Here is a 23573-nt window from a genome sequence, read left to right as displayed (position 1 = left end):
TAAAAGGTGATGAGTCGAAGAAGAGATGATGAGTCGAAAGAAGAGATGAATAAGGCTTTTATTAGCTAAGAAGAGACCATGCTTCTTCGTGAGTGACTGAACAAGTCTGAACGAAACCCACACAGTGGTGGGTGGAGTCAGCTGAGGCATGCCTCCATACACAGCGCCACCCAGAGGTGGCAATATACAATACAGTGGTTTACCACATTCCTCAAACCCATTTCTCCCACCGTTTCCTCCCTCATTTTCAATACTAAGGATGAATACCTCATGGAATTCTTCATCTCTAAGACTGAGGTCATCCCTGCAGCTTCCTCTGCCACTACCTTCCCATCCTTTCCTCTTGCTCGCAACCTCCCGCGTTCTCCTGTCCATTCTAACGCCGATCCGTAAACTTGAGCTCGTCCAAAGCTCTGCTGCCTGTATCCTAACTCGCACCAAGTCCCGTTCACCCTCCTCACTGACCTACATTGGCTCCCGGTCCGTTAACGCCTCGATTTTAAAATTCTCAACCTTGTTTTCAAATCCCTCCATGGCCTCGCCCCTCCTCCAGCCTCACAACCCTCCGAGATCTCTGCGCTCCTCCAATTTTGGCCTCTTGCGCATCCCCAATTTTTAGCACTCCACCATTGGCGGTCGTGCCTTCAGCTCCCAAGGCCTGAAGCTGTGGAATTCCTTCGCTAAACATTTCCGACTCATTCTCTTATCTTTAAGACGCTCCTTAAAACCTATCTCTTTGTCCAAACTTTTGGTCATCTGTCCTAATAGCTCCTTATGTGGCTCGGTGTCAAATTTTGTTTGCCAACACTCCTTTGAAGCAGCATGGGACATTTTACTATATTAAAGGCGCTATGTAAATGCAAGTTGTTGTTGATATCCCCCAAAACTTAGTACTTTCTCTTTAATCTTACCCCTGCCTTCTCCAAGCTCATTTTTTTCCATGAGATCCCCTTCCTGCACTCAACTCCTGACCACCCACTACCCCATTTCCCATTGTTAATGACTCCTTTTCCTCATGCATTGTCCTTCTCCCTTTCACAACCACTGTCATCACCCCTTCCTCGAAAATTACCCTTGATCCATCTGTCCCTCCAGTCTGGCTTCAAGATTGTTCTCACTGCACTGGGAAAAGTTACAAATTGCATCCTTGGCCCGTCTCCTCTTCCAAGATCTGCATATCGCCCAATGGCAGCACCATCCTGCGGCATGGGAATCAACTTCCATACGTACGCTGAGGACAGCCAACTGTAACTCTCCATCGCTCCTCTCAATTTCACGACCACCTCAGATTGTCGAGAGAACCATAGAAACACAGAAAGATGTCATTTAGGCTTTTGCTAGAGTAATGCAAAATTAATCCCACTGCCCCGCTCTCCCCCATAGCCTTATATCTTCTCCTTCTTCAAATATTTATCAAAGTATTCCCTGCTCCAAAAGCCCTCGATGTAAAGAAATGTTTCCTAACCTCTCTCCGCACTGTCTTAGTGACAATTTTAAATTCGAAGGCTCCTCATCATTGACTTCCCAGCCAGAGGAAATAATCTTTTCCCTGTTCACTTTATCAAAACTAATTGTCCTAATATCTCAAGTCTCTCCTCAGAACTATACTTTCCCATCCCTGGTATCACCCTGGTGAATCTATGCTCTCTGTGGCTTTAATGTCCTTTCTATAAAGGAGCATCCAAAACTTCACATAATACTCTAAGCCTAGTCCCACCAGTCTTTTGTACAAATTTATCACCACTTTTTTTTTTACTCTGTTACTCTTATGCTCCTATTTATAAAGAAAAAAGAACTTGCATTTGTATAGCGCCGTTCACATCCTCAGGTCATCCCAAAGTTCTTCACAACCAATGAAGTACTTTTGGAGTGTAGTCACTGTTGTAATGCGGGCAGCCAACTGTACACAGCAAGGTCCCACAAACAGCAATGGCTTAAATGATCAGATAAATGAGGTGAATTTCCATGGGCGTTCTCCCAATCGCCCACCATAACTTTGGGCGAAGAGCCTCGGAAACCCCAGAAATAATGATTTGTGGAGTACGGACTTTGATACTGATGGGTTTTGTTGAAGGAAAACATTCTAATAAATAATAATTTCATTGCTAGCTGAATATCCTAATCAACAGGCTTCAATTCCTGTGCTTCTTCTTGTTGCAGGAAGATAACTGATGTAAGAAAACTACTCGGCACTTGGTCTGAGCGTTAAACAAAGCTTTAATCAACTGTTTTTCAACATGGAGATCTAGTTGTGTCCTTCACTAGTTCCTGTTAAAGAATGTCCTGAGCAAGCTGGGCCCATGCCTGAGTATTTATACTCTCCCTGGAGAGCGCCACCAGCAGGCCGCCCAGTTTCATTTCCACATGAATGACGAGATTCATGTCAGAAACCATTTGCACAAAATTGAAGTACAGTAACAGTAATTCCATAAGTGGTTGAAGACCATTGCTGTTCAGGCTGGTATTGTCCCACCTCCTATATTCATATCGAATTGGACACAGTCAGCGATTTTGTTGAACTAGCTCTTGCTGCACTTCCTAAAATGCACACCATGCTCCAGTCTAAAAACAACCTTAAAGTCTGTAGATTTAATTACTGAAGGCAAAATGCCTTTGAACTTGAGAGGACAATTGGCAAAAAGGGACTTCTATGAGGGCTTTAATAATACTGCAAAACCACACTTCACTTTACTTTGCTTCCTACTGAAGCAAAACAACAAAATATTATTTGACCTGTGGGGCTACGCTATTAATGATCTACAGAGAAGCCATGCAGAAGAATTAGTCATAAATAAAATGGAAAACTATTTAGTGGAAAATATTTCTCCCAATGCAGAAAAATACACGGTTACCTATTATCTCTCTTATAACCCTTGTGCAAACTGCTGTTGCCATATAATAGATTTCCACGAAAAATTCAAGAACAAAATTAACATGAACATAAAGGTGTCAAGAGAATACTATCTCAAACATTCTCCTGTCCAGCGTTCCCTGAGGGATCTTTTGAAGAGAGATATTTCCATGAAGGTGATGGACAGAAAGGATTTTGAAGAGTGCTATTATTTGTTTGTGGAGGATGGTCACACAGCAGCCTTCGAACCATGGCCTGATTTGGATACATATTATGAGTTCTTCTCAAATGAACTGGTGATTCTCTTGGACCTTCCGGTACATGTAAAAGATTACATATTACATATAATTGCTGTGTAAATGAGTCATGAAAGACAAGCAAGTGGAGAAGGGGTGGGGATAAGAGGCAACTGTTGGAAGCACAAAGAGATGAGGAAAGGCAAGTGTGTAGGAAACAACAGCAACTTACATTTATATAGCACCTTTAACATAGTAAAATGTCCAGAGGTGCTTCACAGAAGCATTATCAGACAAGATTTGACACCGAGCTACATAAGGAGATAGTATGATAGCAAAATACTGCGGATGTTGGAAATCCGAAATAACAACAGAAAATGCTGGAAAAACTCAGCAGGTCAGGCAACATCCGTGGAGAGAAATTTGAGTTGACGTTTCGGGTCGAACCCTTCTTCAAAACTGGAAAGAAAAGATAGATCGGAGGCAGGGCTGCGATCGGACATATCTCTTGCCCTGCCAGTACACTTTACACCTAATCTCAGCCCATTACCATCTCGTCTAGCTTCCAATACCTTTTATTGTCTCTTTTACTTCTTTTGTTTCTTTTATTCTTTTGTCCGATCGCAGCCCTGCCTCCGATCTATCTTTTCTTTCCAGTTTTGAAGAAGGGTTCGACCCGAAACGTCAACTCAAATTTCTCTCCATGGATGTTGCCTGACCTGCTGAGTTTTTCCAGCATTTTCTGTTGTTATTAAGGAGATAGTATGACAGGCTTGGTCAAGGAGGTAGGTTTTAAGGAGCGACGTAAAGGAGGAGAAAGAGGTAGAGAGGCGGAGAGATTTAGGGGGGGAATTCCAGAGCTTGGGACCTTGATGAAAGAGGTAAATGAATGGATGGTGAGAGGAGTGGATGAATGGGAGGGAAAGAAGGACTAAAAGGGGTGGGTAGGTCGAAGGGTGGGTTGAGTTATTGATACAACCCGAAATCCAGAATCTATCAGATTGTTATAACAAGGTTATCACAAATCCTGCTTGTGCCATGTTTCAGACATTGTATTGCTTTCTTGTGGGCCTACTTAAGAGTTGATTGTTTTTGGGTTAATGTATGACTTATGTTTTCTTAGCTGTTCAAAATCCCAAATTGTGCACAATAGACCTTCTCAATTAACCAATTAAATTAGAGGGCTGCAAAATTGAAAGCACGTGAAAAAAGTCACATGAACCTTTTCTTGTTCTCTAATTTGCTCAGAGTGAAGAAACGGAAGCTGATGATGAAGACCGAAATATCGTGAACCCAGGTGAGAAGATTACTTCTATCACTCATTAACCTTGTGACACCTATCAGAACTTCTGCTCAAAAATATTTCCAATATTGGCATTTCAAAGTTATGTATTTTTCCTTCAATTGTAACATTATTTTTTCTCCCTCTCTTGCCCACCTGGTCATTCTTACACCCACTAGCACCATTCCCAGCTGAGAGACAACACACTCTTCAGTTTCTGCCAATATTGCTTTTGTCTAGAAGGCTTTCTTGTGGACATTCAGACAGGATGGCCATGGCCATTCATAATATAATTAGAGTCCTAAGCCTAGAAATTCTAGCCCCATAAAACGGGGGCGGGGGGGGGGGGGGCCAGGGGGATAGAGAAGAATGGAATTAATGCTCTAGGTGGTGTCAGCCGTGGCTCAGTGGGCAGCACTCTCGTCTCTGAGTCAGAAGGTTGTGGGTTCATAGTCCCACTCCAGGGACTTGAACACAAAAGCTAGGCTGACACTCCAGTGCAGTGCTGAGGGAGCGCTGCACTGTCGGAGGTGCCGTCTTTTGGATGAGATGTTAAACCAAAGCCCTGTCTGTCCTCTCAGGTGGATGTAAAAGATCCCACGGGCACTATTTCGAAGAAGAGCAGCCGCTCATTTTCTGGCCAACATTTATCCCTCAACCAAGATCACTAAAAAAACAGATGATCTCGTCACTAATCTCACTGCTGTTTGTGGGAGCTTGCTGTGTGCAAATTGGTTGCTGCGTTTCCTACATTACAACAATGACTATACTTCAAAGGTACCTTTATTGGATGTAAAGCGCTTCGGGACATCCCAAGGTCGTAAATGCAAGTCAGTTTCTTTCTTTTGGGACAGGAAATGGATCCCTTACCTTTCTGCTCCATTTCACTTGGCAAGAAAATTCTGACCTGGGGGGAGGTGGGGGTTGCGGAAAGAGGAGGGGGGATATCTTCCTGCCCCGCCTATATTCCAGCACCATTTTGGAGGCATTGCTGGGGAGCAGTCTTGGCTTTATAGAATCTTGCAGCACAGAAGGAGGCCATTCAGCCCATTGTCCCTGTGCCAGCTCTTTGGCAGCGGTGTCCAATTAGTCCTACTCCCCCTGCTCTTTCCCCATAGCCCTGTGTTTTTTTTCCCTTTAAGTATTTATCCAATTCCCTTTTGAAAGTTACTATTGAATCTGCTTCTACCGCACTTTCAGGCAGCGCGTTCCAGATCACAACAACTCGCTGTGTAAAAACAAATTCATCTCCGCTCTGATTCTTTTACCAATGATCTTCAATCTGTGTCCTCTGGTTACCGACCCTCCTGCCACTGGAAACAGTTTCTCTCTATCGACTCTATCGAAACCCCTTCATAATTCTGAACCCCTCTCTTAAAGCTCCCCTTAACCTTCTCTGCTCAAAGGACAATCCCAGCTTCCCAATTGTTACCATTGGAAATGTACAAACCCTCATTCTTCAGATATTGAATGACAGGAAAGCTGAGATGCACAATTATTGGCCCTATGATACTGAAGTGCAGTCAAGTTGCATAGAGAATAGCAGGTATCTGAGGAGAGATTATATTGCGGTAACCTAGTAGAATGATTGAGTTATGTCCAACAACAAGAATTTGCATTTATAGAATGCCTTTAATGTAGTAAAATGTTCCAAGGAGTGTTATCAAACAAAATTTAACACTGAGCCACATAAGGATATATTAGGACAGATGGCCAAAAGTTTGGTCAGAGGTAGGTTTTAAGGAGCGTCTTAAAGGAGGAGAGAGAGGGAGAGAGGCGGAGAGGTTTAGGGAGGGAATTCCAGAGCTTAGGGCCCAGGCAGCTGAAGGCACGGCCGCCAATGGTGGAGCGATGGAAATCGGGGATGCGCAAGAAGCCAGAATTGGAGGAGCGCAGAGATCTCAGAGGGTGGTAGGATTGGAAGAGGTTACAGACATAGGGAGGGGGAAGAGGACATGGAGGGATGAGAATTTTTAAACTGAGGTGTTGCTGGACCAGGAGCCAATGTAGGTCAGGGGTGATGATGGCTGAACGGGACTTGGTGCGAGTTAGGACACGGGGCAGTGAGCACAGGGGGTACTGGGTGAACGGGACTTGGTGCGAGTTAGGACACGGGGCAGTGAGCACAAGGGTACTGGGTGAACGGGACTTGGTGCGAGTTAGGACACGGGGCAGTGAGCACAAGGGTACTGGGTGAACGGGACTTGGTGCGAGTTAGGACACGGGGCAGTGAGCACAGGGGTACTGGGTGAACGGGACTTGGTGCGAGTTAGGACACGGGGCAGTGAGCACAAGGGTACTGGGTGAACGGGACTTGGTGCGAGTTAGGACACGGGGCAGTGAGCACAGGGGTACTGGGTGAACGGGACTTGGTGCGAGTTAGGACACGGGGCAGTGAGCACAGGGGGCGATGGGTGAACGGGACTTGGTGCGAGTTAGGACACGGGGCAGTGAGCACAGGGGGTGATGGGTGAACGGGACTTGGTGCGAGTTAGGACACGGGGCAGTGAGCACAGGGGTACTGGGTGAATGGGACTTGGTGCGAGTTAGGACACGGGGCAGTGAGCACAGGGGGCGATGGGTGAACGGGACTCGGTGCGAGTTAGGACACGGGGCAGTGAGCACAGGGGGCGATGGGTGAACGGGACTTGGTGCGAGTTAGGACATGGGGCAGTGAGCACAGGGGTACTGGGTGAACGGGACTTGGTGCGAGTTAGGACACGGGGCAGTGAGCACAGGGGTACTGGGTGAACGGGACTTGGTGCGAGTTAGGACACGGGGCAGTGAGCACAGGGGTACTGGGTGAACGGGACTTGGTGCGAGTTAGGACACGGGGCAGCGAGCACAGGGGTACTGGGTGAACGGGACTTGGTGCGAGTTAGGACACGGGGCAGTGAGCACAGGGGGTGATGGGTGAACGGGACTTGGTGCGAGTTAGGACACGGGGCAGTGAGCACAGGAGGCGATGGGTGAACGGGACTTGGTGCGAGTTAGGACACGGGGCAGTGAGCACAGGGGGTGATGGGTGAACGGGACTGGGTGCAAGTTAGGACACGGGGCAGTGAGCACAGGGGGTGATGGGTGAACGGGACTGGGTGTGAGTTAGGACATGGGGCAGTGAGCACAGGGGGTGATGGGTGAACGGGACTGGGTGCAAGTTAGGACACGGGGCAGTGAGCACAGGGGGTGATGGGTGAACGGGACTGGGTGCGAGTTAGGACACGGGGCAGTGAGCACAGGGGGTGATGGGTGAACGGGACTGGGTGCAAGTTGGGTGAACGGGACTGGGTGCGAGTTAGGACACGGGGCAGCAGAGTTTTGGATGAGCTCAAATTTACAGAGGGTACGAGGTTGGAGGTCGGCCAGGAGAGTATTGGAATAGTCGAGTCTAGAGGTAACAAAGGCATGGATACGGGTTTCCGCAGCAATTGAGCTGAGGCTGGGGCCGAGACGGGCGCGGTTATGGAGCTGGAAGTAGGCGGTCTCGGTGATGGAGGATATTATCTGTACCCCAAAACTAGATTATAGTCTTGATACTCCCAGAGTCTTATTTTATAATACATTTCGATTACATGCAATGAGTTTATTTTATTGCTGTATTAGCAGCAGCAGTTGGTGATATGCCGAGTGCCAGAGTACACCACATCCTTCATATGTGGTTATTTTCTCACTGCAGGATAACTGGTTGCAATGACATTACTTTCTGTAGGTTTATCGAGAAATAATCTTCTACTAGTTACTGGGAAATTTTGTGGCAGTATATATTACATAGAATTAGTCTACAGCACAGAAATAGGCCATTCGGCCCAACTGGTCTATGCTGGCGTTTAAACTCCACTCAAGCCTCCTCCTATCTCTCTTCATCTAATCCAATCAGCATATCCTTCTAGTCCTTGCTCTCTCATGTGCATATCTAGCTTCCCCTTAAATACATCTGTGCTATTCGCCTAATTCATATTCTCACTTGTGTCCGTGTGTTGATAGAGACACTGAAGACAGGAGTTGGTTTCACAGGTGTTTACTAAACAAAGTCTGGAGGGGAACTAACTGATACAACACAATATACAGGCTTATATAGCCCAAGTGGCCATTACCGGCATTACAGTACACATGGGGCTCTTAAAGGCACATACACTACAATTCCTCCCCTTTTAGCCAACCAGTACATAATATTTTAAGTAATCATAATTACATGTTACAAGAAAAATAATCTACACATTGCTGTAGTTAATTAATTATAAGTCAGTCTCTCTGGAGGCTTCCTGACTCGGTCCGGATAACGCCTCGGTGGTGTAGTAGTTTCTGGTGGTGTAGAAGAGTTGATAAGTTCGGTAAAAATTTATGATAGTAATTTATTAATCCCAGGAACGACCTTAATTGTGAAACATTTTCAGGTGCTGGGGCTTTTATGACCACTTCAATTTTTTCAGGTGACTTATGCAACCCTTCCTTATTAATTATGTGGCCACAATATGATATTTGATTTTGGAAAAATTCGCACTTGGGGCGATTTGCTCGTAGGCCCCATTCTCTCAGCCTAGTGAGCACCTGCTCCAAATTGGCAAGGTGCTCGTTGTCGTTTTCTCCTGTTACAAGGATGTCGTCTAGGTAGCATTGAGTCCCCGGAATCCCTTGGAGGACTTGCTCCATAGCTCTTTGCCAGATAGCTGGAGCGGATGCTACTCCGAAAACCAGTCAATTGTACTGGTACAGACCTTTGTGTGTATTTATCGTGAGATATTTTTTAGAGGCCTCTTCAACCTCCATCTGTAGATATGCCTGTGCCAAGTCAATTTTGGTGAAACGTTTCCCTCCGGATAGTGAGGCGAAAATATCTTCTATCCTCGGAAGAGGATACTGTACCGTGTGAAGGACCGGGTTTACAGTCACCTTGAAGTCTCCACAGATGCGAATTTTTCTCTGTTCTTCAGATTTATCATTATTCAATGCTTTCTTCATGACTGGGACGATGGGTGTTGTCCACTCGCTCCAATCTATTTTGGATAATGCGCCTGCCTTTTCCAAATTCTCCAGCTCTGCCTCGACTGCTGGACAAATTGCGTATGGCACCGGTCTTGCCTTAAAAAACTTGGGAATTGCTGCATCTTCCACTTTTATTGAGGCGGTGATGCCTTTCAAGGTTCCTAGTTTCTCTTGAAACACTTCTTTGGCGTTGGCCAAGATGTCTTTTAATCGTTCAGGTATGACGTCATCATCATTTTTTTTCTTACTGGTCACCGTCAGTGCCTGAATGGAGTGCCAATCTAAATGTATTTTCCTGATGCATTCACGTCCCAACAGCGGTGGACCACCATCTTGTAGAATGTATAAATACAACTTTTGTATTTCCTTGCCGTTGTATACAACAGGCACCCTTATTTTTCCTTTGGGGTATACTTTCTGCCCCGTATATGTTTTCAAGATAATGGATGTGTCTTTTAAAGGTATATGCGGAAATAGCCGCTCGTAATCCCGTCGATTTATGATGGTCAGAGCTGATCCTGTATCTAGCTCCATTTTAACTGGGGACCCTGCTATCATGAGGGTAACCCAAATGGTCTGGTAATCATCTTTGGCAATTACATTATGTAATTTGAGACAGCTTAGTCTCTTGTTTTCGGAGTCGCTATCGCTCTTCTGGTCTTCGGAGCTACTGTCCGTCATCATTTGTACCTTTCTGTACTTTTCTTTATTAATTTTTTTTTTCCTGTCCGTGGATTTTTTTTGTCCAGATCGGCATACCCGTGCAATGTGTCCAATCTTTCCGCATTGCCTGCATGCTTTGTCCTTGAACCAGCAGTCCCCCTGGTCATGGGTGGATCTGCCGCAGCGATAACATCTCTCGAAACCCTGTGTCATTTCATGGGTGCCAAAGTCCTGTGTCTTTTGTTGTATCTCTGCAGCTCCTCTTGCAGCTGCTTCATATGATACAGCCATACTGAAAGCCTTGTCCAGTGTTAAATCTTTTTCAGAAAGCAGCCTTTTCTGTGTTCCTTCACTTAGGAGACCGCAGACGAATTTGTCTCGAAGATAATCTGCTAGTCCTGCCCCGAATTGGCAGTGTTTTGATAGCTTTCTTAATTCGGTGAGGTAATCAGCATTACTTTCATTCTTGTGTTGATTTCTCTTGAAGAATTTGAATTGTTCCGCTATCAGCAGCGGTGTTGGGGTTAAGTGCTCCTGTAGGGTATCAACAATTTCTTTAAAATTCTTGTCCTTTGGTTTGGCTGGAGTGATTACATTTCGTAACAGCCCGTATGTCTTTGCGCCAATTAGATTTAGCAGTACTGAAGCTTTTTTTTCATCTTCTATTCCATTTGCGGTGCAATATACCTCCACTCTTTCCACATATGTGGTCCAATCCTCTATCTCGTTATCAAAAGCATCAATATTGCCAGACTTAGGCATCCTAGAAAAAAAATGGCGCTTCCCGCGCTTTTCTTTCTTTTCTGCAGAACAGATATGGCGCTTCCCGCGCTTCCCTGCCGCTGCTGCCGATGACAACGCTGTTTCCCGCGGTTTCCATTCTTTTTATTTATTTATTTACAGTTGGAGACTCATTCCTGCCGGACTCTCTAGGTCTGAACGCCGACCTGCTTGCAGCGCTGGCCGTCTCCCGAGTGCTCCCTCCCCATCTGTTACTGCTTGCCTCCGCTTTCGCTGCTTGGCCTAGCTGCAGAGCCAGCCGCTGGAGCCCCAGCCCGACGCCCAGGAAGGATTATTGCAGTACCTGCCACCAGCTTGGCTAGCTGGTGAAACCACAGCTTTTTCTTTTTCTTGATTTTTCTTCAACTTTGGACGCCAGAGGAATCGATGTCCTTGAGGTGCTGCCGAATTGCAGGTAAGTCCGTTTCCAATTCGTCGCCACTGTTGTGTCCGTGTGTTGATAGAGACACTGAAGACAGGAGTTGGTTGCACAGGTGTTTACTAAACAAAGTCTGGAGGGGAACTAACTGATACAACACAATATACAGGCTTATATAGCCCGAGTGGCCATTACCGGCATTACAGTACACATGGGGCTCTTAAAGGCACATACACTACACTCACCACTCTCTCTGTGTAAAGAAGTTTCTCCTGAACTCCCTATTGGATTTATTAGTGACTATCTTATATTGATGGCCCCCAGTTTTGGTCTCCCCCCACAAGTGGAAACATCTTCTCTACGTCTACCCTTTCGAGCCCCTTCATACTTTTCAAGACCTCTATTGGGTCACCCCTGAGCCTTCTCTTTTCTAGAAAAAAGAACCCTGGCCTGTTCAGCCTTTCCTAATTGTTATAACCTCTCAGTTCTGGTATTACCCTTGTAAATCTTTTTTGCACCTTCTCCAGTGCCTCTATATCCTTTTTATAATATGGAGACCAGGACTGTAAGTGTGGTCTAACCAAGGTTCAATACAAGTTTAACATACCTTCCCTGCTTTTCAATTCTATCCCTCTAGAATTAGACAATCTCCTATTGATGTTCAGAGGCCTGTTACATCACAGGATATCTGTATAATCTACGATGGCTTCAAACGCCTAGTAAACCTGTTGATAAATGATGCTGCCTTTTATGGGGATGCATGTTGAGCACATCTCAGTGCAGGCCTTTTGCAGATGCATTGCTTTGATCATCCTTAACCTAACATGTCAAATCACTGATGAAACATCGATCAACAAAGTGAACAAAATGCTGATCTAAGACAATGGCAAAATAGTGCTGATGCTGGAAATCTGAAATATAAACAGAAAATGCTGGAAATACTCAGGTGTGGAGCGAGAAACAGAGTTAATGTTTCAGGTCGGTGACCTTTCGTCTGAACTGGAAAAAGTTAGAGATGTAACAGGTTTTAAGCAAGTGCAGGGCAGGGAAAGGAGGGAGGAAAGAACAAAGGGAAAGGTCTGTGATAGGGTGGAAGGCAGGAGAGATTAAATGACAAAAGAGGTGATGGTGCAAGGCAAAGGGGGCGGTAATGGGACAAGTAAAGAAACAAAAGATGGGTCTGGAGGAGGTGTAAATGGGAATGGCAGAATCATTACCAACATCTGCTGTCCGAAAAAATGGGAGCAGTAGTTATGATCTGAAATTGTCGAACTCGACATTGAGTTCAGAAGGTTGTTGACGTAATAAAACTCACTACGCACTTGGTTTGCGTATAAAGCAAGGCTTTAATCAACTTGTTTCGAAACATGGAGGTCTAGTTGTACTTCACTAGTTCCTTGTCTTACAAAATGTCTCTGGAAAGCTGGGCCCACGCCCGAGTATTTATACTCCTTCGACGGCGCCATCAGCTGGCCGTCCAGTGTTATTTCGTGAGTCTTTCTTCATGGATCATAAGATTCATAACAGTTGTAAAGTGCCTAATCGAAAGATGAGGTGCTGTTCCACGAGCTTCATTGGAACAGTGTAGGAGGCCGAGGTCAGAGTAGGAGTGGGGTGGAGAATGTTGAATTATATTACTAAACCAGTAAATAAGTCAATGGGTATCAAGCTCAAACTGTACAGTGTGCTAGTCAGACAATATCTTCAGCGTTGAGTCCAGTCTTGGTTACCAAGGCACAAGGGATACATTCGGGCCAGAGACAGGGTGCAAAGAGCCATTAGCTCATCCTGCACATCCACGGATTGAATTATGAGGAAAGACTGGAAAATCAGAACTCTTGAGCTTGAAAGAGGGTGACAGAAAAAGGGGCTTTATAGAATTATTAATTTCTTAAATGCCACAGATAAGGTACATCCAGAACAGTACGTCAAAGAAAGTTGAGACAGTAGAACAAGAAGCCACAGGCTAGGGTTTATTTCTAGAGGGATAGAATTGAAAACTAGTGAAATTATGCCAAACTTGTATCGAACTTTGGTAAGACCACACTTGGAGTACTGCGTACAATTCTGGTTGCCATATTATAAAAAGTATATAGAGGCACTGGAGAGGGTGCAAAAAAGATTTACAAGGATGATACCAGAAATGCGAGGATATACCTATCAGGAAAGGATGAACAGGCTGGGTCTCTTTTCTCTTGAAAAGAGAAGGCTGAGGGGTGACCTAATAGAGCTCTTTAAAATTATGAAATATTTTGATAGACACAGAGGGGGAGAAATTCATTATCACCCCATTTGGGGCGCAATTATCAGTCGTGCGCAAAGATTAGCGCCTGGCGCTAATTATCGCCTCTGACTGCAAACTTGGCTTTTATCGCCCCTGGAGGTGATTGGAGCGCTAAATCAGCCGCTACACACCTGTCTTAAGGCGCTAACGCCGAGGAGCGAGGCGCTATCTCAGAGCGCTGGCGAAGCTCATGTGATGTCAGTCAGCAATGGAACACAGACACAATGGCGCCGGCCAGTTCTTAAAGGGGAGGGTCGATCTTGCTCTCCATCCACACCCTGCTCATTGCAGCCTTGAATCTCGGCCTGGAGAGACCTGTACATCAAATCTGCTGGAAAGAACAATGGAGAGGCCCAGGGAAAGAGCTCAGAGTGCAGCCTCCATATTCTCTTCTAAATTGATACAAGGAAGATCAAATCAGAAAGAACCTGTAAAGTGCTGCTCAGTACCCAAAACTCCTCCTGCAGTCTCTCTCTCACTCAGAATGCGTGGTGCAAATATTTCGCCGACAAAAGAAGGCAGGAAGCGGTCGTCTTTAAATAGCGCTCCCCCAGTCCCTTCCTGACTGCAAAACGCTCCCCTCAACCTGTCGTTGCTAGCGGCAGGCGGTAAGACAGGGGGCGCCACTCAATATCCAGTCCGGGTGCTACCGGAGCGTTGCACACTCAACTGACGTCACGATCTGCCGGCGCAGGAGATCGTGGCGGTAGTGTTTAGCGCTGCCGCAAAATGTCTAGTTAATTTCGTGAGCGGCGCAAACATCGCCGCGCCCGGGCGCTAGTTGCTTTGCGCCCCATTAGCGCCCTCTTAAGGCGCTAACGGGAGGAGCAAACCAACCGAATTTTTCCCCCCAGAGTGTTTCCACTTGTGGGGAAGAGTAAAACTAGAGGCCATCAATATAATAGTCACAAAGAAATCAAATAGGGAATTCAGAAGAAACTTCTTTACCCAGAGAGTGTGGAACTCGCTATCACAGGGAGTGGTTGAAGCGAATAGTATCGATGCATTTAAGGGGCGTTAGATAAGCACATGAGGGAGAAGGGAATAGAGTGTTACGCTGATAGGGTTAGACGAGGAAAGACGGGAGGAGGCTCGAGTGCAGCTGTGCTGTATATCCTATGTAAAACTGGTGAAAGGAAAATGTGGAACTGAGGCCAATAAAAACTTCTTCTTGCAAAGAGTAATCACCATTTGGATAATGAGGAGAAAACACTAAATTAATTCAAGATCCAGTTAGATATTGCAATGCGAAGACTGTTAAGATCTTTTCCTTGGGACTGATGTGCTGGGAAACTGGATGGTTTCCCTTGTTTATGTTTATCTAGCGGCAGTGATCGGAGGTGGGTCAGGTGGGGAAAATTGTTATTTTTGGGAGCGGGTCGGGAACCTGCTGTCATCCCGCTCCCACACGCCTTTTTCCCAGGCGCATCTGTCAGCGTGGACCCGACCCAACCCGCAGAGGAGGGTGACCCAATTTAAATTATTAGCAGCTAGTTGTCAGACCCTTAAGAGTGGTTTAAACCTTACCTTTTAAATTTAACTGGATGGCCACAGGAAACACGCTGCTCAGGAACCACATCTGTCAGCCTGAGGCGGGAGTTCAATGGCCATTGCTCCAGCTGATTACTTGACAGCATCAAATGTACTATAAAAGCTCCCACCTGACAGATGGTTACTTTCCTCAGCAGAAGCTATTTCTCACTGCATTCCCAGCACAGATTCTACAAGCTGCAGTCTTTCCAGCAAAGTCTCCATCCAGTGTCACCACATTGGAAGAACCTCTCTCACCATTGACAGATTGCTTTTGTCATCTGTACTTCACCTGCCATCTATTCCATCAACATGGGTGCCGTTTATACTGTCTCATCTTGGTCCTCAGAATCTGACCATGATGAGCCCCAACACCTGCAGCACTGACAACACCACCAACCTTCTCCGCATTCAACTGATGCTGCACAGGACACAGGGCATCAGCACCCGAGCACATTGTTGCCCAGGAGGCCAGGGATGGCCTCACCATGGCCAGATTTATTTCACTTGACGCTGTACACCCTGGCTGCCAGGTTGGCACCACCCCACACCAACATCATAAAGCATCCCTACAAATGACCAAGCCATTCCTTTCACACTCATCACCATTGCAGGGGGTACCGTTATGTCTCACCATTCACTGCAATTCACTAAGCCACTTCCAAAGGTGCACACAAATCTGTCCAAGAATGCAAAGTGTTGAAAATAAAGATTTTTATGTTTGACAGCACATTAACAGAAACTTCACATAAACAGTGGTTGGGGGAGGGGGTGGGCTCTTGATGGAGAGTAAAGAGATGAGTTAGATATGTCATATGAAGAATGGGTAGAGATACACATGATGACCATTCACTGGCTGCTGACATCAGTGCCCATATGAGTGACTGATGTATGCCATGTCGCTGTATGAGATGTAATTCTGACATCAAGTTGCTGAGTTGTCCCCCTCTCTCCGTCTCCCACTTTCAGCTGCTCGGCGATTCCAGATATTTCTAAAGCAGCCTCCTCTGCCGTTGTAATGTTTGAAAATGACGGAGGCCCACCTCCTGTTCTCCCCCTCTCCTTATTGTGGGCTCTCTTTTCCTGCGAGGAGGGAAAGAAGAGCAGGTTGAGTGAGAGTGATGGAACGAGTGTAAGGAATGGACAGGTTACATCTTTAGAGGGTGACTATGATGGAGTGGGGTGCCAAAGCCAAGTGGCCTCCTTGTGTGTTGTTAGTTGGTATGATTGCAATAGGATGAGGGTGAGTGTGAGGGGTGGCGAGTGGGATGGGGATGTGATAATATAATGTAGATAGAGGGATGGGTGGATGTGCAAGGTATGTTGGTGTGAGTAAGGATGTGCAGGGGTAGGGTTGGGAAGGCAGAGTGATGGGGATGTGATGAGAGGCGCAGGAGGATGAAGGTGAGTGTGGCTTTGTACTCACGTTTCCTGATCTAATGAGATCATTGAAACGTTTGCAGCACTGCACCTAGCTCCTCCTGACCACATCCTTGCTGGTGCCCTCCTCTGCAATCTCCAACCAGGCTGTTTCGGGAGGTTTCTTCCGCCCATTGGAAGGGAAGAGGATCTCCCTATGTGCTCTGACTCCCCCCACAAGCAGATGGAGGGAGTCATCGGACAACCTGGGTGCAGCCCTCTGCCTCCGTGCAGTCATTGTCAGTGTTTGCAGCCCTCCAATGCTGTAGTGCACCGACAGCACTATGTTACATTGACATTCAAATCCAGTGTGGCCATGGCCCTTTTAAAGATCCAGGCTGAAAACGCGTCACCAGACCCGCACCATTTAATTGGGCCGGGTAACGCGCAGGGCGGAGTTAATAGGCCCTATTAAGGGAAAGTTATTTTCAGCAGCAGGATGGAGCCAGCAGCGGGGTCACGACCCGCCATGGCCACCGCCCGCACCGGACCTGCCCAGGTAGGCAAAATTCCGGCCATGGTTGGGCTTTCTCTTGTTTGCAACAGTAATTGCTGGGAACTTATGCGGCGTGAATATTACCTGCCATTTGTCAGCCCAAGCCTGGATGGTATCCAGGTCCTGTTATTGCAGGAAGCATGTTGGCCAGGTAACTGGATATTCACTTGAAGTGCTGTAACCTACAGGGCTACGGACCAAGAGCTGGAAAGTGGGATGAGGCTGGAGAGCTCTTTTTCGGCCGGTACAGACACAATGGGCCGAATGGCCTCCGTCTGTGCTGTAAATGTCAATGATTCTATGAACTGGGAGAATTGCTTCCTCTTCTTTGAATAATCCTGTGGAACCTTTAACATTCCCCTGAACAGATAGGTGGGGCCTTGATTTAATCTCATCCAAACAACAGTACCTCCTTAATCAGGGAATGGTACATGGAGTGACTGTGGAATGGGAGAGGAGGGCATGAATGACTACAAATGATGGGGAATTTTCATTAAAATTAAGAGAAGTTTTCCCTCATTTGCCAATTCTACCATTCCGAGCACCGACAGAATATTAATACAAAAGCAAAATACAGCGGATGCTGGAAATCTGAAATAAAAACAGGAAATGCTGGAGACACTCAGCAGGTCAGGCAGCATCTGTGGAGAGAGGAACAGAGTTAACGTTTCAGGTCGATGATCTTCCATCAGAATATTAATACTTTGTGTTTATACTGGAAAACTAACATGTTTTATATGCCAATTTGGTAATGTTGCTCTGCTTTGGGTGCAAGAACTGCTTTTACAACCAAAGAGAGGGTCGAGCACAAACACAGCCAAAGTGTCTATATTTAAGGAAATGTTGGGAACGAGTTAGATTGCAAACCCATTTAAACAAATGCAGCTGATGGGGCCAGTTTTCCACTTTAGCATTCCCGGCATGGGAAAGTATAAAATGGCAAATGTCCCCTGGTGTTTATTTGTCAGATTGGCATGTGCCAAAATAGATTATATTCCAAAACAAAATGAGTGAGTGCCACTCCTCGCGAGTCAGCGTCGGCAGGTCAGAACATGAGGGTAGATCTTACGACTCTGTGCTTCCAGCGTGGAGCTGTGTGTGCTGGGAACACAGGTTTGCTAAATCTAGTGTATGATTTATGAAGGGAGCAGGTTTTCCGATCTCGCCAAGCTATGTGTGCTATAATCTTACTTTTTGCAATTATGTATACATTCTTGGGGAATCTGTATGCTCAAAGTGAAGGTTATCAAAGCTGAACAATGGAACATGTTTCCCAATCTGTTACCCTGCGTTAGCACCAAGCGATCCCAGTTCACTTACGGCATGGCCAGATGCAAATACAGAGTCAAACTCTTGTCTGTTCTGGTCCAACAATGTTCCTTAATCGCAAATTCAGAAATGCACCCATTACTGCACCAGTGCGATTATTTTTTTTTCCCATTTCCCGCATCGGCCATCCTTATGGCTTCTCTGAGCGAGGCTGCCAATTTGTGCTACATTGTGGGCAGTTTTGTTCTGTGAACTGGCATGGAGTAGGAAATGGGTTGATACTGTTGTAACTCACAGAATCCTTACAGTGGGCCGAGAGAGAGAGGTTACGTTGATCCCGACAGTGTCGGCTGGATCCAGAAATTAAATAGAAACCTGCTAACCCACTGTGCCACCCTCCCATTTTTAAAGATATTTGAAAGCTGAAATTTCTGGCTTTTTATGTATTGGACACTGGGAAAAATTCAGTTGGTTTGCGCCTCCCGTTAGCGCATTAAAAGGGCGCTAATGGGGCGCAAAGCAACTAGCGCCCGGGCGCGGCGATGTTTGCGCCGCTCGCAAAATTAACTAGACATTTTGCGGCGGCACTAAACACTACTGCCACGATCTCCTGCGCCGGCAGATTGTGACGTCAGTCGAGTGCGCAACGCCCCGGTGGCGCCGCCTGCCGCTAGCAACGACAGGTTGAGGGGAGCGTTATGCAGTCAGAAAGGGACTGGGGGAGCGCTATTTAAAGGCGACATTTTTGCACCACGCATTCTGAGAGAGAGAGAGAGAGACTTCTGGAGAGATTCAACGCTGTGTGAAGGAGTTTTGGGTACTGAGCAGCACTTTGCAGGTTCATTTTGATTTGCCCTTCCTTGCTTCGCCCGCGCTCTGAGGTAACGCCTCGCTCCTTGGCCTTTGCGCTTTAAGACAGGTGTGAAGCGCCTGATTTAGCGCTCCAATCACCTCCAGGGGCGATAAAAGCCAAGTTTGCCGTTGGAGGCGATAATTAGCGCCAGGCGCTAACCTTTGCGCACGGCCGATAATGGCGCCCCAAACGGGGCGATACTGAATTTTTCCCCCCATGAACTTTCAGAGAAAAAAAGACACGTTGCAGAGTGGTAAGAGCAGCTGTTGTGACACAATGCTCTGATGAAGTGGGAGTCAAGGTACAAAAGAAACTGACTGCAGCACAATCCAGGGCACTTCTTTAACCCTTGCACCAATAGTTCACTAATGTAATCCTCAACCGTGGCCACTATCTATATAATGTTAGACATCTGGTTACTTTTAATGCAGCGTCTTTAAACAATAACTCATTAACACACAATTCCTGGCTGATTCTCTTTCTTTTCTTTAGACGGAGTATGCTGCAATGCAGAAGCTTGCCAATCTGCTGCTCATCATCGCCGAGACTGCAAGTTACATCATGCACCTTACCTGACGCCCGAGAAAGATGTCGGAGGAGAAGAAGAGTCAGCTCCACAATTCCACACTCCTCAAAAAGTCAACCCTTCTGACAACAGACGAGGAGTGGGAGCCAGGCGCATGCTTTTTAAATGAGTGTTGCACTTCTGTAGATATTTATGTCGGAGACGAGTAGAATGTTTATTAAATTCGCGTGTGTACACGTGTGTGTGTGTGTATACGCGTGCTTGTGTGTGTACGTACGTGTGTACATGTGTGTATATGTAAGTGTGTACACGTGTGTGTACATGCGTGTGTGTGTACACGTGCGTGTGTGTGTACACGTGTGTGTGTGTATGTAAGCGCGTGTACATGTGTAAGTGTGTACATGCGTGTGTGTGTGTAAGTGTGTGTGTACATGCGTGTGTGTGTGTGTGTGTGTGTACATGCGTGTGTGTGTGTACACAAAACGAGAGGTTTAGGAGAAATGAGATACAAAGCCAGGGAATGAGATTTTCGGGAACTTTCATGGATCTCGTTAGTAAAGGGGAAGATCCAATATAAAACACTCCAGCCTTTGAGAAGTTTTCATTATTTTCCCTCCAATTACCCTAAGGCCATCAGATTGAACTTTATCCGCACAACTCTCTCAGAAGAGAGTTCCATGTGTGGATATTGGGTGAGAACGGGACCACACCCAATTTAGCTCGCTGTGGGGACACAGGGTGAAGAATGGTCACTTGGGCGAGGGACAGGAGACCTGGTGGAACCTATGGATCCTTACCTCAGTGTATATATTGGAACCTTCAGGAGAAGAGGGAAGAAAGTTGGGGAATAAGTGTTTTATCCGACGACTTCATTAGTGATGAAAGTACAAACAAAACTCGGTTTTACAATTTCTAATGGATGGAACATTGTGGGAGTGTGCACCTGAACTCCAGGGTGGGTTAAGATCTGAAAATTCTCCTAAAATTCATTATCCATATTTACAGTAACAATGTAGAGAATCAACTATCATAAAAGTGTACTGTTATTAATAATATGGACTTTTAAATATGTACAATCACTGAGAATATATTAGTTAATTTTAATAATGAATTTCGTTATTACCTTTACACTGCATCAGCTTGGGATCTATACACAGTAAATATTACGTTGATTTATAAAATTATCCCGAATTGGGCTGTGGTATAACACAGGGAATTACAAAAGGTACTGTATTGTATTTCATAGAATCTTACAGCAGAGAAGAAGGCCCTTCGGCCCATCGTGTCTGTGCCGGCTCTTTGAAAGAGCTCTCCAATTAGTCCCACTCCCCCCTGCTCTTTCCCCACAGCCCTGCACTTTTTTCGCCTTTAAGTATTTATCCAATTCCCCTTTTGCAAGTTACTATTGAATCTGCTTCCTTTCAAATTGTGCCTCCACCAGTGCATTCCTGATCGTAACAATGCTGCAATGTAACAATCAATAGAATTAACTACCAGAACTTGTATATGATTTTACTAATATCATGAACGTTTAAATATGTACACTGAGAATAATGTACACCGAGAATATATTAGTAATATATTAATTTTAATAATGAATTTAGGTATTACCTTTACATTGTATCAGTTTGGGATATACGCACAGTAACTATATCGATTTGGAAAGAATTTGTGAGATTCGCAGCACTGATGAACATCACTCACTGCTGTCTTAGTACAACAGAAGAAATTGTAACCTTTATTCATGTTAATTATTTTTGATGCAAATTTATCAGTGATTCTCAGAAGATTACAAAATGACTTTGTACGGTTTGAATGTATTATTTATAAAATAAAAAGCGTGTAGAACTTAATGATACCGGGCACATTTGGAAATGTATTTATTAGTCTGAATTATGGTATCCAAAAATTGCCTGTAATCGCTCAGGAAGCGTCAGTCAAGCCTCCTTGTTAAATTGTAAACATATTACAGTAATGTGATTTTATTTGTGAATGTGTGTACAAGATGGAGTTGAATTTGAACAGGTTTGTTGATATTAAGATGCCTTATGTTTCTCAAACCTTTATGTGATGGCTATTTTCGGTTATTGCTGCAAATTAACAATGAGAAGAAGTACCTTACCAGATTGGTTAATTGCCAGGAGGTTCCCTCTGTTCGCTGGAGAAATTGTAAATAGGAGTATAAAGATGATGCTGCAAATAGCAAACTGAATTATTTTCCCTTCATTTATCTCAGTTGATAGATTTGAGTAGGATGAGGCTTTTAAAAGCAGCGCACAGCAAATTAAAGGACTCTCGTCAGGAAAATACTGGCTGAGAAAAGGCCATTCGTTTCTGTAAGTCGTTCCCTACTTAATGGCCCAGAAATTCGGGTCGGGGGCTTCCCGCGGGTGCAAGCCCCCGACCTACACTTACATATCGCGCTGACATTTGAAGACTGGGCCTGCATGGATTTCCGGCCTGTGGCCCGGTTCAGCTCCCGGCGCGCTGTGCGTGTGTGATCCAGCGGCGTACTTAGTGCGATGAGCCGGCTGGGATCACGTGAGCACTGGGCAACCAATGGGAGTTTACAAAAGTCCATTCATGAGTTAGACATAAGACCTGTCAAACTCATGAAAAGTCCGGGCGCCCAATACACGACTTAAACTTTAAATAAAAGTTTTTTTAAAATTCCAATAATTAAATTAACTATTAATAACTTTAAAAAACTATTTTAAACAATTATTCAAATTTCTGCCAAAATTTTTTTTTCAAGAAATCGGGTCCAAAAACACTTACCTTACTGTAAATTCTTTAAAAATAATAAACCTGTAGAAAACATTTTCTAACTTTAATTATTAGACCACTTACCTTATAAAATTAAGTCCTTACGTCTGCTTTTTACATTCGTAAAAAGTGGAGGCCTTCACGCATGGACAAACCTGTCAAAAAAACCGAAGTTCAACACGTCCGCGTTGCCTCAAACGTCACTAGGGAACCGCCTCTTAACCCCTTGGTTCAGAGGAGAGGAAATGCCGGTTTTCCGCGCATGCGCTGTGCATGCTGAAATCCGGCACTTCCAACGGGCCCACGCGTGAGTACCCCGTCCGTGCTCACGCGTTGGGACCGGAATTACTGGGCCAATTATTTTTTTTAAGTTTCTTAAAAACTGTATTTTTTATTAAAATGGACAAATTTGACACAGCACAAAATTAAAATTTGTTTTTCAGGGCCATAACCTTTGTTTAGCAGTCAATACACTGTTAAAACCCCAGTTACACCTAATCCAAAGGGGTCTAACTTTTAATGGGGTATTTAACAGCGGTATTACCGCGGAAGAGCTGAAGTTTTCATCAGTATCACTGATTTCACTGATTGCCGGCTGTAAGGGGGGGGCGGGGAGTCCACGGCGCAGCCAGTGTCGGAGCAGTGAATGACTGACCCGCAACTTCAGGATTTCCGCGTTAGTCTGCGCAGGCGGTAAATCTCGAAGTTGCGATTGGTTTCAAAGGCAGAATGATGTGTAGTCACTGTTGTAATGTAGGAAACGCGACCGCCAATTTGCGCACAGCAAGCTTCCACAAACAGCAATGAGATAAATGACCAGATAATCTGTTTTAGTGATATTGGTTGAGAGATAAATACTGGCCCAGGACATCGGGGATAATCCCCTGCTCTTCTTTGAAATAGTCCCATGGGATCTTTTACGTCCAGCTGAGAGAGCAGACGGGACCTCGGTTTAACATCTCATCCGAAAGACGGCACCTCCGACAGTGCAGCACTCCCTCAGCACTGCACTGGGAGTGTCAGCCTGGATTTTGCGCTCAGGTCTCTGGAGTGGGACTCGAACCCACAACCTTCTGACTCAGAGGCGAGGGTGCGGCCCACTGAGTAACAGCTGACAATGTATGATGTTTTTAAATACAAACAGAAAATGCTGGAAATACTCAGCAGGTCACGCAGCATCTGTGAAGAGAGAAACAGAGTTAACGTTTCAGGTCGATGACCTTTTGTCAGAACTGAAAAAAGTTAGAGATGTAACA

The 23573-nt window shown here is 45.4% G+C and overlaps 1 protein-coding gene and 1 long non-coding RNA gene across 4 annotated transcripts in view; one reads left to right on the top strand and one right to left on the bottom strand.

Moving 5' to 3' along the window:
* The window catches only part of LOC147111442 (DNA dC->dU-editing enzyme APOBEC-3C-like), a 158192-nt gene extending 136577 nt beyond the window's left edge, over positions 1-21615 (top strand). For 2 of the 3 annotated variants that reach the window (XM_085998439.1, XM_085998438.1), the window contains exons 2-4: positions 2161-3174; positions 4336-4384; positions 19518-21615. In XM_085998439.1, coding sequence (XP_085854565.1) covers positions 2608-3174; positions 4336-4384; positions 19518-19720 — 819 coding nt within the window. In that variant the 5' untranslated portion in view covers positions 2161-2607 and the 3' untranslated portion in view covers positions 19721-21615. The remainder of the gene's footprint in view (positions 1-2160; positions 3175-4335; positions 4385-19517) is intronic. The other variant, XM_085998440.1, reaches the window with a different exon arrangement.
* LOC147111441 (uncharacterized) lies at positions 15688-22499 on the bottom strand. Its single transcript, XR_015079687.1, has 2 exons — positions 22402-22499; positions 15688-16071 (listed from the first exon to the last, which is right to left on the bottom strand). It is a non-coding gene; the product is annotated as an uncharacterized LOC147111441 (long non-coding RNA).
* Positions 22500-23573: the final 1074 nt, after the last annotated feature.

This window comes from Somniosus microcephalus, chromosome 10, assembly GCF_052327205.1.
Source record: "Somniosus microcephalus isolate GS21.2 chromosome 10, FLI_Smic_1.0, whole genome shotgun sequence".
NCBI classification, from domain to species: domain Eukaryota; kingdom Metazoa; phylum Chordata; class Chondrichthyes; order Squaliformes; family Somniosidae; genus Somniosus; species Somniosus microcephalus.
Note: the sequence above shows the minus strand (reverse complement) of the source record. Positions and strands in the feature narration are given on the sequence as shown.